Source organism: Pogona vitticeps, chromosome 6, assembly GCF_051106095.1.
Source record: "Pogona vitticeps strain Pit_001003342236 chromosome 6, PviZW2.1, whole genome shotgun sequence".
In the NCBI taxonomy this organism is placed as follows: Eukaryota; Metazoa; Chordata; class Lepidosauria; order Squamata; family Agamidae; genus Pogona; species Pogona vitticeps.
Window position 1 is genome coordinate 36,963,642 of NC_135788.1, and position 16,850 is coordinate 36,980,491.

A 16,850-nucleotide genomic window follows, 5' to 3' on the forward strand; every position below is an offset into this window, starting at 1 on the left:
TTTGGCTGCAGAGAATATAATAAATCTGATTTCAGTATTCCCCATATGGTGATGTCCATGTGTAGAGTTGCCTCTTGTGTTGTTGGGAAAGAGTGTTTGTGATGACCAGCTTGTTCTCTTGAGAAAACTCTATTAATCTTTGTCCTGCTTTGTTTTGAACTCCAAGGCCAAACTTACCTGTTGTTTCTTTTATCTCTTTACTCCCTACTTTAGCATTCCAGTCCCCTATAATGAGAAGAACATCTTTGGTGTCAGTTCTAGAAGGTATTGTAAATCTTCATAGAATTGGTCAGTTTCAGCCTCTTCAGCATCAGTGGTTCGTGCATAAACTTGGATTACTGTGATATTGAAAGGTCTGCCTTGGATTCATATTGAAATCATTATATCAAATGGGCCTACTCCAGCGTAATTTAATGTTCCAAACAACAGGATTTTGGGTAATGTTACAATTTTAATTCAATTTAGTTAAATATTTATTAGGAAAAAATAATTACTTACAAGTAACGTTATCTGTAACAAATTTCCAGGGGCTGTATGGATGATAGTTCAATATCTGATTCACACTTCTACTTGTAAATAAAAAACTGTATGTCTACCTCAGGTTATTTTTTTTAACTTTTGTTTGGAGATGATGCCAAGGGTAAGAGTGTATTTCGTTTTCCACCTAATACCCTAACTACCCTTGCAGCCTTCCCACAGAAATTGACAATCCAGAATAATTGTTTGCAGCTACAATTTAGTTGGAAACAAAGTGAAGTCATGAATCAAAGCTAAATGTTACAAATCAAAGTGGAAAGCCTACATTAAATCACCAGATAACAGAGAACAATTCTTTGCAGGTTTAACTACTTGAACATGCTTTACAAAGAGTTTGACCATTGGTTCATCCAGCCCACTATTGCTGATTTTAACTGGTAGCAATATGAAATTTAAAATCAATATGAAATTCACATGGACTGTGAATTACATTTTAAAGCCCCATGGAATTACTAAGTATTATTCTAACTACCCAATTCTATGTAAGATAAAAGGTTTGTTTAATTTTGAGGTACTTCGTAAACTGAAGTCCTTAAATGCGTTAATTTATGCATACATCCGAGGTGGTCATGGCCTTCCAGTGCTTCAGCTACAGCAGTTTTTTCGGTATTACCTGACATACTAGGGATTGCACTTGAGCCCTTCGGCATGTAAGTCATATACATTACCAATGAACTATCCCCTCTCTCGTGTGTAAAAAATAAGATTACTCAGTATTCTTGTATTTATTTGTGCTTGTAAACTGTTTCCAGTCTCAATTCCATAAGAAATTTGGGATACAAACCATTACAAAATAAACAAACAGAAGCATGTGTTAGCTGAGGATAGATCCCCAGTAAGTGAGGATAGATCCCCAGTAATCACAACCTGAGAAAACTAAAGCTTCAAAAAAAAAAAAAAAAAAAAACCAACCTTAAGCCCTAGAGTCCCATATCCTCCACGTGTGATGTGGGATTTTGCCAGATGAGAACAAAGGTGAAAATGGGCTTGTAGAGGTGTAAACATTCTCAGTCTATCATGTTAGTTCAATTTTTATAACATTTTAAACAATCCCACTAGCATTCTTGCCCTCCCCATCCATCAGGTTGTGAGTCAATTTTTTTTATCTTCCACATGGGAATTCATGCATATTTTGATAGTACTGTACTTTTCATAGTACTTTTCTTTACAAAAGTATTTTCCCCACTGACTAAAGCATCTTTATGCACATAGTTTTCAAATATGCACACTTTTTAGCTGTGTGTCTTCTTTGTGCATGATACCACAAAGAAAAAGAAATAACCTGATATTCCTACTTTCTGCATGACAGGGACATGTGTTTGATAATAATTTAGCAAACCATAAATTTGTTAAAATTCACAAAAAGTCATGCAAATTTTCAGTTCCATTCCCAGTTAGGAAGCACACTTTAAGAGCAATTTAACTCTTCGGTTTCCTTTCCGAATTTGCCTTACAGAAAGTTAGTGAAGAATGGAACAAAACAGCTGTCCACAGCAAAGCCATTCCCAGTCTAAGGAAAACTCATGATTCCTTTTTTCTGAGATGGAAAGTGGTAATTATTAAAGCCATGGTGGAGCTGTGAGAAATTCAGGTGACTTGCATTTTCAAAAGCAATGTGAGGTGGGCCTTATACGATTGGAAAGTGGGTCTTAACAGCTTGTGAGTGTTTCTTAAGCAGCTGGCACAACCAGGATATCTTTGTTGTATTCCCTTTTGTGTAAACATCCTTCCTAGGACTGCAGACACATCCTGAAGCACATGTCTGCCAGTAGGAATTCTGGCATTAGCATGCGCTGTGGAAAGGAAATGTAAAAGATCACACAAGGAAAATATTGTAAAAATGGGCTGTTTTTTTTGGGGGGGGGAAATATTACTGTTTATTGAAAATGCAGACCAGAGGTGTTTTATTTTTTTCATATTCTAACTCCTCACTCTCATCCCACTAAATTACACTTATCAAATTGATACAACAATTAAATGGCTATTCGAGATAGGGGTTCCAAGGGCAGGGGGAGAAAACCATTTCATTTGATTTTCTGTCTGACATTGAACAGCATAGAATAGATTGGAGCCAGACTTAGTAATCCTTCACCTACAGGAATTGAAATCATTGGACTTATGTCCCATTGATTTCAACAGGTGAACTCTACACATGTCCTCAGATTTATGGCTATCTATTCCCAGACTCTGACTACATTCTCTTCTTCAGCAGTTTTTAAAATTTAAGTCTCATAATAAAATAAACTCTTACAGATATCTTTTTCTCCCCCCTCCACTAAAAATATTTTATGTCAGGGGTCTTAAACATGCTGCCCGGGGGCCATTTGCGGCCCGCCGGATGATAGTGTGCGGCCCCCGCCTTGCCTGCCCCCCCGAAGTGCCCACATGTCCTCTGCTGTCAAGAGTTAAAAAAAGCCTCGCCTCCCTTGCCGGCTCTCTCCCAAGAGAGTGCCTCTTACACCCTCCATCCGGAACGGCAGCCTGCCAGCCAGCCCACCTCTCTGCCAGCAGCAGGCTGCAGTTTTGGATGGAGGGTGCAAGAGGCGCTGTCTTGGGGGCGAGCTGGCAAGCGAGGTGCGCTGCTGGCCCTTTTCCCCGAGCGCCCGAGCTGCCGCTGAGCGATGCCTGAGAGCGGAGCTCACTCCCAGCCCATCCTCGAAGAGCGCCTCCAAGCCGCCAACAGCAGCTGCCACCACCACCACCTCTTCCAGGGAAGCGGCTCTCTGGCTCTCTTTCTCAGCAGCACCAGCCCGGCCAGCAGCCACCTCAGCACCCAGCGGCGCTCCTTCCTCCTCCTCCTCCTCCTCCTCTTTGTCCTGCTTCAGCCACCTCAGCTCTGGAGGCTGCCTGGGCTCACCTCGCAAAGTTTGCTCCCCTGTCGTGGTGGGGGTAGCTGCTGCTGAGTGCACCTTTTTTTGAGGGGGACCATCAGAGGAAGGTTGCCGGACCTCCGTGTGTGTTTGTGTGTGTGCGTGCGCACACACCTGTGGGGGGGCACTCCATTCTGTTTAATTTCACAGGTACTGATGGGGGCTTTTTTCCTTTGGCAAGGTGATTCTGAGAGGGTTTTTTTAAAAAAAGTATGTTGTGCCCTCCCCCCCGGCTAGGCGGTCGCCGGCACTCCCTCCCTTCTCAGCTTCTTCGTCCTGCTGCTGCTGCTGGTAGTGGTAGTGAAGAAGGAGCCGGAGGGGGTCGTGGCCAGCGATGAGGGCTCGCGCACCCTTCCTCCTCCTCCTCCTCGGAGCCTCAGCCAGGCTAAGGAAATTCCTGGGTGGCTTCCTCGGGCTCTTGCTCCACTTGGCAAAAAATCTAATGCGGCCCAGCCTCACCCAGACTCTGCCTCCAGCGGCCCCCAGGTAAATTGAGTTTGAAACCCCTGTTCTATGTGGATTTCACACTGACCTTGCCTACTGATTATTGCTGCACATGAGTGCAGCAACGATCTTTTGCTGGCAAAGCAAATCAACATTCTATGAGGCAATTTTAAAAATGGAGGCAGCTAAAACAAAAAATTATAACTTTTAAACTGGTCTTTGGAACAGAAAGAAATTTGGCACAGTTATATTAGACACCAAGAAGGGGAAAATCTCAGAAACTGACTCTTTTTTTCATCAGTTAACCACTGCTCACCCAAACACAAAACAGTTGTCAGGGATGCTTTTCAGCAAGTTCTCTAGGAGTTTATTTCTTGGACCCACAAAGTAATCAATATACCTAGAAGAAATGGTAGTGAGCATAAGAGGATATCTTGTAGACCATCTTGACTGCTGACATGGATGCTGTCAACATTCAGGCTGCCCTTTGCTATGTAAAGTTTGCCATCCTTTTCCCTGGCAGCAATGTGGACACAATACGGTGCTGCAACACTGGGCTATTTTCTGGTGTATTAAACTGTGGCTACAGAAGTACAATGTCATAAACTGGAGATTTCTAAGAATTGAATATGCCTACAGGTGCAACACTAGGGGAAGGTTTCTTGCACAGAATGAAATGAATTGAGATCTTCTAACTAAACTAACCCTAGCTACTCACATTGTACCACTCAAAAAAGAGCAAACAAGAGCAGATTTGCATTATACAGTGATTTAAATGTAAAAATGTAGATTTAGAAATAATGACTGTAATGTTAATAGAAATGCAGTATACCTCACCCCAGTGGGGACAGGGGACTTGTCTGCCTACTCAGTCTCATGACCAGGTACCTGTTCATCCCTCTTACGTCTCTTGGACTGCCCTTCAAATGAAGGACGTTTTCAAACAGAGGAGTGTCCTTGAAACCTTTTAAAACAGAGGAATGCTCCCTAAAGTACGACAAAAGCCACCACACTTAGAGCATTCTTAGTCCTTATATGTATGCCTTTTGAAAAAAGAATAAAGGAAAACAAAACATTTCAATATTATGTTATTGTCAGAACATATTTAAATGCTGGGTCTTTTTAATTAATTGGAAGCCTATTCAAAGTGCCACAAATTGCTCATCTGTGAACACCATCGAAGATAAGAGAGTTGCAATGAATTCAAAGTGCAATAGCGTACTAATGTTAACAAATTAGTTCTGCTTTCAAGATGGAACACTTCTCTCTTTAATGTGTCAACTTATTACTGAGGTACTATAGTTACAGCTGGAACAGCCATACTAAATCAGCTTTTCAGAATTAATATTCTTTTTCTAATCAATCAGTTACAAATACAGTTTCTGCCTCAAATGGAGGCGGAACGGGCATTTCGGCACAGTATGATCACCTCTTATGCAAACAAGCTCAATGCTAAGACCTGATCTTTTTGCCAATATTACATCAAATTATAACAGCAAATATTGAAGTGAAATGATTCATAAGGGCTACTTTGCTTAATTTTGTCTCAGGCTGCACTTAATCTTTATTCCTCTTTAATGAGTATTTATTGCATGACCCTGACAGCTTGCTATGGCTGTGATAAATTATCTGACTCAAGTCTGATTAAAAATGCAACCCCAAATGCTAATTATCTCAACAGACCTGCTTAATAATAGCATTTCTTGTCAATTACAGAGCCACAGAATGGGTGCCAGTTGTAACACGCAGCACAAGCCTGTTCTTAGAGGCAGACTTCCCATAATGCTTTATCATCTGCCACATGTAAATCTAGGATTCTGTACCTGTGGTGACCTCCTTACTAGTGAACTGACAAAATGATGAAGCAAACCAGCAACAGAACTCCAGCCACCAGACAATTACGGATTGTGGTTGCCATCAGCAGACAACCTAAGTCTGAGTCACTTGTGATGACATGTATTGCTAGTCTTGGTTGGACTTCCTGCTCTCAGTAACAAGGTCTCTATCCCATCTATGTGGATGAAGCTAAGCCATGGAGATGGACTGCCACTTATTTCTTAACAAGACAAATAAAAGCTATGTGGGCTTGTGTGGCTACATTGTTTAAAATTGACATTTATTTGAGTTTTAAAAGGCTCGAGTCATCAAACTGAGCAGAATTAGAGCAGATATAACATTACCGTGCCAGCTTCAAGCTTTAATAACTGCAATTTTTGTGTACATCAAAACAGTAGCTATTGAACTTGGTCTGCCTGGGATGACGTTGCTAAAAACAAGGGGCAGTCAACAGTTAAGCAGAGAAGGCTGTTCGCAACTATGATGAATATGCGATTATGAAACATCATTGGATCAACAAACTGGAAGCAAGCAATGGGCTCCTAGTTTAATCTATGCAAGGGACTGTGATCTGAGTCTCCTGAGTCCTAGTCCATCACTCTATCCATTATGCCACATTGGGCACCAACATTCCCTCTAATTTTCCAGAGCACTGTGTGGGAGCTTTGCCATTTGTGGGGCAACTGGAAGCAAAGGGGTACCGACACTCACTCGGCTGCATGCACCTGATACAGCCCTGTGCGCAGGCGCAGCTTAGAGGGAATGTTGCTTTCCCTGGACAGGCATCATACAGTACGTTACAAGTATTTTAATAATCACCATCATATACTGTTACTTTGATTCTTGTTGATGCCAAGCCTTCACAGGGATTTCTAGTGGTTAATGCTCTCTCTTTCCGGAGGCATTCTGGGACTATGCAGCTTGCCCAAGGCATCACGGGCTACCTTTGCTCCCAGGCACCACAGTGGGGAATCAAACTCCAAACTCCTTGCCTCTCAGCCCGATACGCCAATCAACTGAGCTATCCAGTCAGCAAAACACAAGTTATCCTGTCATATGAGGTCAATTCCGATTTATTTATTCATACCCTGCCCATCTAGACCAAAGTCTACTCTAGATGGCTAACAATAATAGATAAAAGTAAAAACAAAATAATAAAATAAAAACAACGTGGTGGCGCTGTGGGCTAAACCGCAGAAGCCTGTGCTGCAGGGTCAGAAGACCAAGCAGTCATAAGATCGAATCCACGCGACGGAGTGAGCGCCCGTTGCTTGTCCCAGCTCCCGCCAACCTAGCGGTTCAAAAGCATGCAAATGCGAGTAGATAAATAGGTACCATCTCGGTGGGAAGGTAAACAGCGTTCCGTGTCTAAATCACACTGGCCATGTGACCACGGAAGATTTGTCTTCGGACAAAACGCTGGCTCTATGGCTTGAAGAGCAGGATGAGTGCCGCCCCCTAGAGTCGGACACGACTGGACAAAAATTGTCAAGGGGAACCTTTACCTTTACCTTTACCTAACAGTAATAGTATAGTTCAAGATGGGAAAAATAATCAGTTGATGACAGGAGGAAAAGCCTGCCTAAAGAGCTAGGTCTTAATTTTGCTCTTAAAAACACCCAGCGAGGGAGCCAGACAGATCTCTGGGAGCAGACTGTTCCAGAGGGAGGGGCCACTGTCGAGAAGGCCCAGTTTCTTGTTCTTTCTCTCTGGGCCCCCCTTGGCATTAGGCCTCTCAGCCACCCCTCCTGGCTAGAGCAAGTGATATGGGTAGATCCAGGTGGGAGAAGGCATTCCACCAGATATTGAGGTCCTAAACCACTTAGGGCTTTATATGTCATCATTAACACTTTGAAATCAATGCAGAAATGAATGGGCAGCGAATGCAAGGCAGCCAAAGTAGGGGAAATATTCTGGTATTTTCTCACCCCAGTGAGAGGTCTGGCTGTTGCATTCTGCACCATTTGAAGCTTCCACATCAATCTCAAAGGTAGCCCCATGTAGAGTGCATTACAGTAGTCTAATCTCAAGATTACAAGCACATGGACCAGAGTGGTGAGCACCCCAACATCAAGATAGGGACGCCGCTGGGCAATCCGCCAGAGATGGGAATAGGTGGAGTGGGCCACTGCTGCTACCAGGGTTTTCCTGGTGAGCACCGGATCCAGACAGACTCCCCAGCCTGTGAACCTCACTCTTCTAGGTGAGAGTCACTCCCCCAAAAGAGAGTTTCCCAAACCATCGATGGAGGGGCCACCCACCCTCAGGACCTCCGTCTTGTCTGGATTCAGCCTCAGCCCATTTTCCTGCATCCATTGCAGTACAGCCTCCAGGCAGCGCTGAAGGGATGGAACGGCATCCACTGTTGTTGGAGAAAAGGAGATGTAGAGCTGGGTGTCATCAGTGTACTGATGACACGAAGCCACACACACCTTGATGATTCCACCCAGCGGCCTCATATAGACATTAAACAGCATTGGGGAGATAATTAAACTCTGCAGAACCCCACAATTGAGACTCCATGGGGTCGAAACAACCCTTACCAGGGTTTCCACAGTATGTGAGATATTCAAGGAGTGATTTATCATCCCGCCAGCAAGATTCCATGGCCAAGCAGGGATTTGAGTCCAAGTTTCTTGAATCTTCTTCTGGCACTGTATCTACTACACCACACAGGCTCTTTGCAAATATTTAATTACAATTACATAATCAGTTATAGTATTAAAATGCCATTAAAGGGGGGGGGAGCTGCAAAACACAGCTCAGTTAAAACATCAATGTTATTGCCTGAATGCATGGAGCGGAGCATGGGAAGAAAGGTTTACTTCAAGGTAACAGAACTGATTCTGAATATTTCCAAAGGATATTTAACTCAAGTATGACAGCTCTATGAAATAAAAGTGAGAAGATTCAGCAGAAGGTCCAAACTCCAGCTAACTCTTGAGAGCTGACATTTCAAGGGCATGTTATTTCTTCTTTTAAAATAAATGAGACTGATGTAATGACTTGATCTTTGTGCCAACAGGATGTCACATTAGCATGGAAAAGACTAAAATCAAATGTTTCCTACGTTCTACATGGCCAAACGTTTCTTTCAGATTGCACTTAACCTTATCATTTTCCCCAATAACATTCTTTCTCCTTCCCTAAAGAAAAAAAAAATCTGGCTTGTTCTTTGATGGCTTCTGTGAAGTTATTAACTCTTACATCTACAGATTTTGGAACTAATCTAGCCCATTAGGTTGAAACCAAAAACAACAGCAACAGTACATACGGTGCAAGAAAAAAAAACTGAGATAAAATCGGACCATAATAAAATAATAAATAAATATGTGGTTTTGTTAATCCAAAAATGCTATTTCACACAGCACTACAAATCGTTAATAAAAACTCAGACTGTCCACACAGAAAATATTAGTCTTATTATGATACGTAGGACAGTACACTGCAGTTCCTTTCCACTGCCCAAGGAGCACTTCTCTAGGTCTAGGGCACCTTTATCAGGGCCAGGTGCACAATGAAGCAGTGTGCGGCTTTTGGATTTGGATGTCTTGAAACAGAAGCAAACTGTTAGTTATTACATCTCTTGTTTCTGTATTTGTACCAGAGCTGGCCCTATCATTAGGTGCAATGAAGCAGTCACCTCAGGTGGCAGAATGCTGACAGGAGTGCATGTGCAGAACCTCTTCCCTTGCTGCCATCCAAGGGAAACCATGATCAGTCAGCTGGCCACCCTGCCCTGGAGGGAAAGAAAGGCATCAGGCATTATCCCTGCCATAGCAAGGGTGGTGGTAGTGGTAGCAGTAGTAACGGCACTGGAAGGGTGACAGAGAAGACAGCAGTGGTCCTGCTACCCCCACATTGCCCCAAGACAAAGATAGGGGAAAGAGGAGGAGGAGGAGGTGAAAAGAGGCTACACGCCTCTATCAAAGGCTAGCTCTCTCCAGAGCCAGTATTTCTCCAACTAATTGACTCCTGAGGGGTCGTCCAAGCACAGCCTATTGAAAGGGCTGATCACTGCTGCTGTCTTCTCCTTGCTTCCTCCTCTTCCATTGCTCCCCCTGCTGCCGCCATCACTACCTTCCTTATGGCAGAGAAAAAGCTTCTGTCTATGGACCAGGAGGCTTTCTTGGGCACATATGTGTGGATAAAAGAGACAGGGAGGCCTGCATGATGCAGTGAGACCCCATATAATGTAGGATGACAGCACCTTGCTTCCCACCTCTGACAGTAGGAGAGCTCTGGCCACCCCCAATTTTACTGCCAGGAACAGAGAAAGACACCTGTGAGCTTTTCTATACCATGTGCCGACATAATTTGTCTGGGTCTGGCTAGTATTCACCTGGACTTGAGTGTGTGAAGCTGCTCTCCCTCAGGCATCTAAGTTCCGCATGGTCAGTCTTGGGGAGAAAAAGTCAAGAATTGGGAAACACTTTGCTTTGAAAACATAACAGTTTTGTATCTTTTATTGCAGTCATTTAATAAGTATGTATTTTAAAATGCTTTAACACTGTCTTGTTTCTTTCCGTTCAGCAATTTAATGCAACTATCTCTAGTAGGTCCAAAACAGTAAAATCTGAATAAGCAGTTTTAAAAGTCCCAGCGGGCTTGTAAAAGAGTAACAGGGATGAATGCCAACCACTGGAGACACAAATGGAAAAGATTTTGCAATTTTGAATTGCATAGTACTGGTTCCTCTTTGCTCTTGTTGTGCAAAAATGTCATTATAGCTTAGCATTAACTGGAAATAACCCTCCATATCCGTATGGTCAAACTGATTTGAGGTACCAACTGTCCAGTGCTGTTAAGTGACATCAGTAGGAATTTCATAAACAGAGCTAATACTGGTTATTGCAATATTTTTATATTCCTCTTGCACAAAGCAACAGGAAATCCACTGCTCAGTTATTTGTAAGTCCAGGCCATCTCAATAATATTATTATTGAGATGGCCCGGACTTACATATAGGGCAGTTCTCCATTCCTGCCCATTGCAACCACTGCCCTGTCACCCCAGATCTAGAGCTCTGTATTAGTTCCAGTGGAAACAAAGTGCCTACCTAAGAATCTATGTCTCAATCATTTAAAAGGAAGGGCTGTCTCTGCAATATAACATGTCCCATTAATGGGCTTTCAGTTTGAGCCATGGTGAATGGGAAAGACTTTTGCTTACATGAGTCAGAATATCCCAGTTCATCCCACTAAATGGCCCTTGCCATCACATCCACAAGTCTATCTGGTATGAAACATGGGTGGCCTTTCATATGATGATGTGTTACTACCTCGGATATCTGTCATTAGTGTCCACATTGTGGCTGATGTGAATTAAGCAACAGTTGGAGGGCCTCTGATTTTACGGTCCTTCCTTAATTAATAGATACTAAAAGTGAAAGAAGCCTCCAGAGAATGGTAGGCTCAAAACCCTCTTCCTTAAAAAATGAAGACATCTCATTCATCTCTTCTAACCTATGTCAGATACCAAAACAAGATAGCTGCACATTTCTCCTCTCTTATACTTTAATGGCCTAGAAGCCCATCTCCTTCCAAAACCTGTAACAGGGAAATACCTTCCAAAACAAAATGAACTAGAAGTAATATCAGGATTTTACCATTTTCTTTGAAGCTTCTAGTGGGGTGGAATGGTCCCATATGGGAAAAACCTTACCATACAATTTCAGGGGAGGTGTGGCATGACCTGCCTATGGTAACAGATACTGGGGGTGGTCACATGAGAAACAGATCACATTTGGGATCCCTTGTGGAGTGCAATCTATTTCCTAGAGATCATACAATGTATGAAGAGTTGCGCTCCACCCTGACCCCTGACCCATGTCCCAAGCTGTGCCCAAACTGGACCAGTCTGGAAGTATTCCCCAACAGATGGAGGAGTTGTTTAAGGGAGATTTCTCCATACAAAGTGACCCTTTCTGGTCAAATCAGACATGCCCATTTCCTGCCATATGACTGCAGTCATGATAATTATTATGAATTGGAGTCTGATTCAGTCATACTTAGACTTGTTCAAACTTTTGGGTTATAGATAACCATGAATAACATAGATCCCATTGATTTTACATGGCAAGTACAAAGCTTTCCCTCAGCCAAAAGCTGGACCAGCATAATAATGTGTGATTTTACTGCTGATGCAAGCATTGCATGGTGTAAGTAGAGGGTCAGTTTTCTTCAAGGGAATCACTGCTTGCACAACAATAATGCAAATGATTCAGTCCTGCATTATTCTACTAGTGGGACTTTCCACCCAGTAGATGCTCATGAGATACAGGTAAATGGGTCTACTTTAAGTATGACTAGATCTGAATCCAACCATATATTTCTATGGTGGTGAACTATGTAGTACAGTGAAGTAAAAAAAGTATGGGTAAATATTATCTTCCATTAAGATTTAATTTTATTTGGTAATAATTCATCCTGCTTAGAACTCAGACCATACATGCAGTAATTTGCTGCGTTTGCAGTAATGTGAAGCAATAACAATGAATTATGCAAGCTCACATTTGCCACCCAAAGTATAACAAAGACCTTTGTTTGTTGACCATGTAGGTTTCATTCACAGTACCACACTATGTTTTTCCCCAACTGGCAGACCACACATTAAAGAAGTGAATTACATAAAGCCAAAGCCATCTTGACTAAAGTATCACAGTCAATGAGACTTTAAGTCCACAAATCCCACATAAATTGTAAACGCACACAGTGGAAATGGGTAACAGTTTAAGGGGTCCACCAACACTCCTTCTAAGCTGGTAAAATATAGGACTGCAATACATGAAAAATGGGGGAAGGCCATAAGCTCACGCTGATATTTACTCAGATTATTATTTTTGAAGTTTATATGGCCTAATTTTAGTCCCATTTATATGTACCATATGGTCAGGACTATAAATGCCATTTTCCTGATAAATAGCAAGTTTGTGGAACCAACAAATCCAGAGATTTTATTACCTGAATGCCAAAGACAATCAATTCCATTCATACTACAGAGCTTTTAATGATAAGCTTACATTTTAAACAGAGCTAGGCAGAAATCTAACAATGTACATGCTTGGTAATGCCAGCAGGCATTTACTGAGTTAAACCAATCCTGGTCATCTAAAACAGCTTCCAAAAAATCCAGACATGCAACTGGAAGATGGCTCACTGTTTTCTGTTCTTGAAGAAAGCCATCAAGAAGGTGTTTGCAAATATATAAGATCTACTAAAATACTTGATTACAGGCATGCAAAGAATGTTACTTAAGGCTGGAATACCTCAGTGCCTTTGGGTGTCTGATGAGTTGTCGATTCTGACTTCTGATTTATGACAACTGTAATGAAGTGGTTTTACCATTTCCACCCTTCTCAGCAACTTTTCATGGCTGAGCAAGTATTTGAACCCTGATATCCTGATTCTTAGTCTAACATTCCCCCCCCCACACTATACTACACTGGCTATATGAATGCCTTTTACATTTGTGTAAATGTGTTAATACTTTATGCAGCCAGCAGGTTATAACTTGAATGTACAACCTATAATATTTCAGCTTAATTAATTGCATGTTTAACCCTGTTTTCTTCCACCAGGGAAATTAAAGCATGATAGTCTATAACAGCGATGGTGAACCTTTTTTGATCCTGAGTGGCCAAACTGAAAAAAAAATTGGTGGTGGCAGTGGCGGAAGTGGAACTAGTGCCGGAAGAGGAAATCCTGGGCATGGAGGTGGCTCCAAACCCACTCCAGATCCGCCTCCAGTCATGCCCAACCCTGCCCCTGCCTATAGCTTGGCCAGCCTGCTGCCGCCAGCGCCAGCTGCTCTGGATCCTGGCCCACTGCCTGTCGGGGTGCTAGCATCATGGCTGCAGCCACCTCCTCAGGTTTGGCTGCCAGAGGTAGCAATCCAGCGACTTATGGCTCGTGTGCCTACAGAAAGGGCTCTGCATGCCAGCTGTGGCAAGCGTGCTATAGGTTCGCCGTCGCTGGTCTATAGTGAAGTTTTCCATCATGTATTCATGGAGATCAGATTAATGTATTTCAGTAAGGCTGCTGCATCAAGTGTGCTTTTTAGCAACATTTGTTTGCCACCTTGATGGGTACTATATATATTTGCTATATTATATCATACTGTATTTATGTCAATCACATAAAACCTTCTAAGGCACCAGTTGCCTTCTATGTTTATCAAGACTCAGAAAATGTAGGCTAATTTAGGTTCTGGACGATCCCGTAGTAAAATTTGGGGGGGAAATCAGAAACAAAAAGAGGAAGTAGCCATCCAGTTTTTATTTTCTAAAGGGTCAGAGTGGGAGGACTCTCCCACCAAAGCCACTAAGCTGAAAACCCATGCCTGGAGACATTCAACAGAAGAAATAGGACTTCTTTGCAAAACAAAAAGAAATTGGGGGGGGGGGGGTTGGTTCACTATGAAAGGTCTGAGATAGTCTTGGAGTTGTAAAAGTACCCTGGAAGGGGATGAACCCATCTGGCACATGAGCCACATATTGCCCAGTTCACTATAGTGGACAGAACGTTGGACCAGTCATTAGGATGTCCAAGTTCAGAATCCTACTGAGCCAGAAAATCTATCAGAAAACACTGGGTTAAAAACAATCTCTATTATTAGAGGCTGCATGTTTGTGAATAACAGAAAATAGTCTTCTATATATATATATATATAGCTATTTCCCATAAATGAATGATAGTTTATGTATGCCTCGCTTGTAGGCTTCTTGGATACACCTGACTAACCACAGTGGGAAATCAGGGTGCTCAGTGACTCTTCTCCTCAAAGTCTGATTCAGCGGAGCTCTTTGTTCCTATGATCCAAGCACTACAGCAACCTGTTGGGCTGAGCCCAGATACATCTTGTATGCATTAAACATTTAAAAGTGTATACAAAAGCATGATACCACTGCTGTTATTCAATGTCTGGCTCATCTTCAAGCATAGTATTTCTGACATAAGTTGAACTGCTATCGTCAGTAATATTTTTGCAGTTTACTGCAGTCTCACACACAAAAAAAAAACATAATGAGCAACAATACCCAGCTAAAATGTTCATAAATTGTATTTCTTTTAGGAGAGACCTAATGCAACATTTCTCAAAGGGGGGAAGCAGGGACAGCTCACGCTCTGAGCAAGGGAGCGACAAGGCACATACTTTTTTTCCCTTGGACTATGGAGGAAAACATGAAAGAAAGCATCCCAGCCATTACTAACAGACTGGTAGATGTGAATAATAGTCTAAAGATCACTGTTAGTATTCACTAATGTAATCTCATGAATATGGAACTTCCATAATTATGGAATTCACTTTTCATTCTTAACCGTCGGCATCAAGTTAGGCAAGCTGTGGCCAACTGTTCTTTGACGGCAAGTCCCATCAACCCTCATCGGGGGCTATGCTGGAGGGCTATACTTTTGCTCACCCCAGCCCACATACTGTAGTTTCTATGGACGGAAAAGAGCAGATACGGATTAAAAGGTTTTCAATGCATTCCTATGGGAAATGCAGATTCAACATAAGAACTTTTCAACTTGAGAACCACCTTCCAATACGGATTAAGTTCTTAAGTAGAGACCTCACTGTATCTGGAATTCACTGCAACATACAAAAGACACTGTGAAACATTGTTCTCTTAAAAACTACAGAAATTCATACGTCTATATCAAACAGCTTACCTATTAATATAACTGAGAGCAACATATGTTGGTTGTTGTAGTTCTTGTTTCTCTAATACACGTGGGTCAGTATCTGCAATAGAGAATATATAATTATCAGGATTTGGTATAATAGTGACTTTTAAAAAGCATTTGATGCTCAGCTTTTCAAACAACATGTAGGACAGAATTATCATTTCTTCAACCCTAACCCACAGACACATTGAAATACCTTTTAAAGTTTTTTAAAATTAATACAAAACAGCCCAAATCCTTTTGATTACACACACTGGCATAATTCAATCAGTGCAAATCCAGTGACAAATAGGTTCAAGTTAAGAAATCAGCATAGGCAAGCAAACTGCAATACACATTTTACATGTTTACGTTTATTTACAAAAAACTTAAAATATTTTTCATATTAAATTACAAAAGCTAATTTTCCCAATAGATTACGACATTTTTACATTAAATTACAGCAACAAAAAGCAAACAGTTATTTACATAGAAAATGAGAGAATCTCCATTGTCAGCTGCAATTATTTATTTATTTATTTATTTATTTATTTATTTATTTATTTATTTATTTATTTATTTATTTATTTATTGTCATTGTAAGTATATACACAGTATACCCATACAATGAAATTCACAGACACCCAGAGACCAGACACATGCACAAACATAAAATTCCCCAAACACTCCCCACCCACTAAAAAAATCCCCCAACACTCCCCAACCACTAAAAGTCCCCACTAAAAATACAAACATCTACACCGCAGGCCAAGTAACACAGTCCAACTAACTATTCGCTACTGGTGGTCTTTAAGCTCATTATTAAGTGCAATTATAGCTCTGGGATAAAAACTATTCAGAAAACGTGTGGTCCGAGTCTTAATTGTTCTATATCTTCTGCCAAATGGCAACAGTTCAAAAAAGTTATAAGCAGGATGGGAAGAGTCTCTCAGGATGCTGTGTGATTTTCTCAGACAGCGGGATGTGAAGATGTCATCCAGGGTTGGTAACTGGAGCCGATGATATTCTGGGCAATTTTAATGGTTCTCTGTAGAGCTTTTTTGTCCGCTATAGAGCTACTCCCAAACCATGCCAGAATGCCATAGGTTAGGACACTCTCAATGGTGCTACAATTATACATGTAGAACCCAAGTAAGCAACTTTAAAATGGCTGAAATCCTGTTGGTTAGCATAGTAAGTCATGTTAGGGTTAGCCCATTGAACCTATGGTGATTTGGTAAATCCCATACTCCAGTTGTGACTTGCTTTAGAACAGTAAGTTGCAGCTAGAGTAGGCTTATTTGAATCAATGGAACTTAGGGAGCAGCTGACTCATTAAATTTTCAGTGATTCAATGGGCCTACTCTAGTATGACTTACTATGCAGCTACAAACTCTACGATGTCCAGCAATCAGTTTGAAGGATTTGCATAAACTTGGAAAGGGCCATTTTGGAGAAAGCAATTCCCAAAATAACTCTTTTGAAGAAGCCACCA

The 16,850-nt window shown here is 41.7% G+C and overlaps 1 protein-coding gene across 2 annotated transcripts in view; it reads right to left on the reverse strand.

Annotated features, from left to right (window-relative positions):
- The window catches only part of JAZF1 (JAZF zinc finger 1), a 165,392-nt gene that overhangs the window by 57,668 nt on the left and 90,874 nt on the right, over positions 1 to 16,850 (reverse strand). For both annotated transcript variants that reach the window (XM_073003329.2, XM_078377238.1), the window contains exon 2: positions 15,362 to 15,434. In XM_073003329.2, the coding sequence (XP_072859430.1) occupies positions 15,362 to 15,434 (73 nt within the window). The remainder of the gene's footprint in view (positions 1 to 15,361; positions 15,435 to 16,850) is intronic.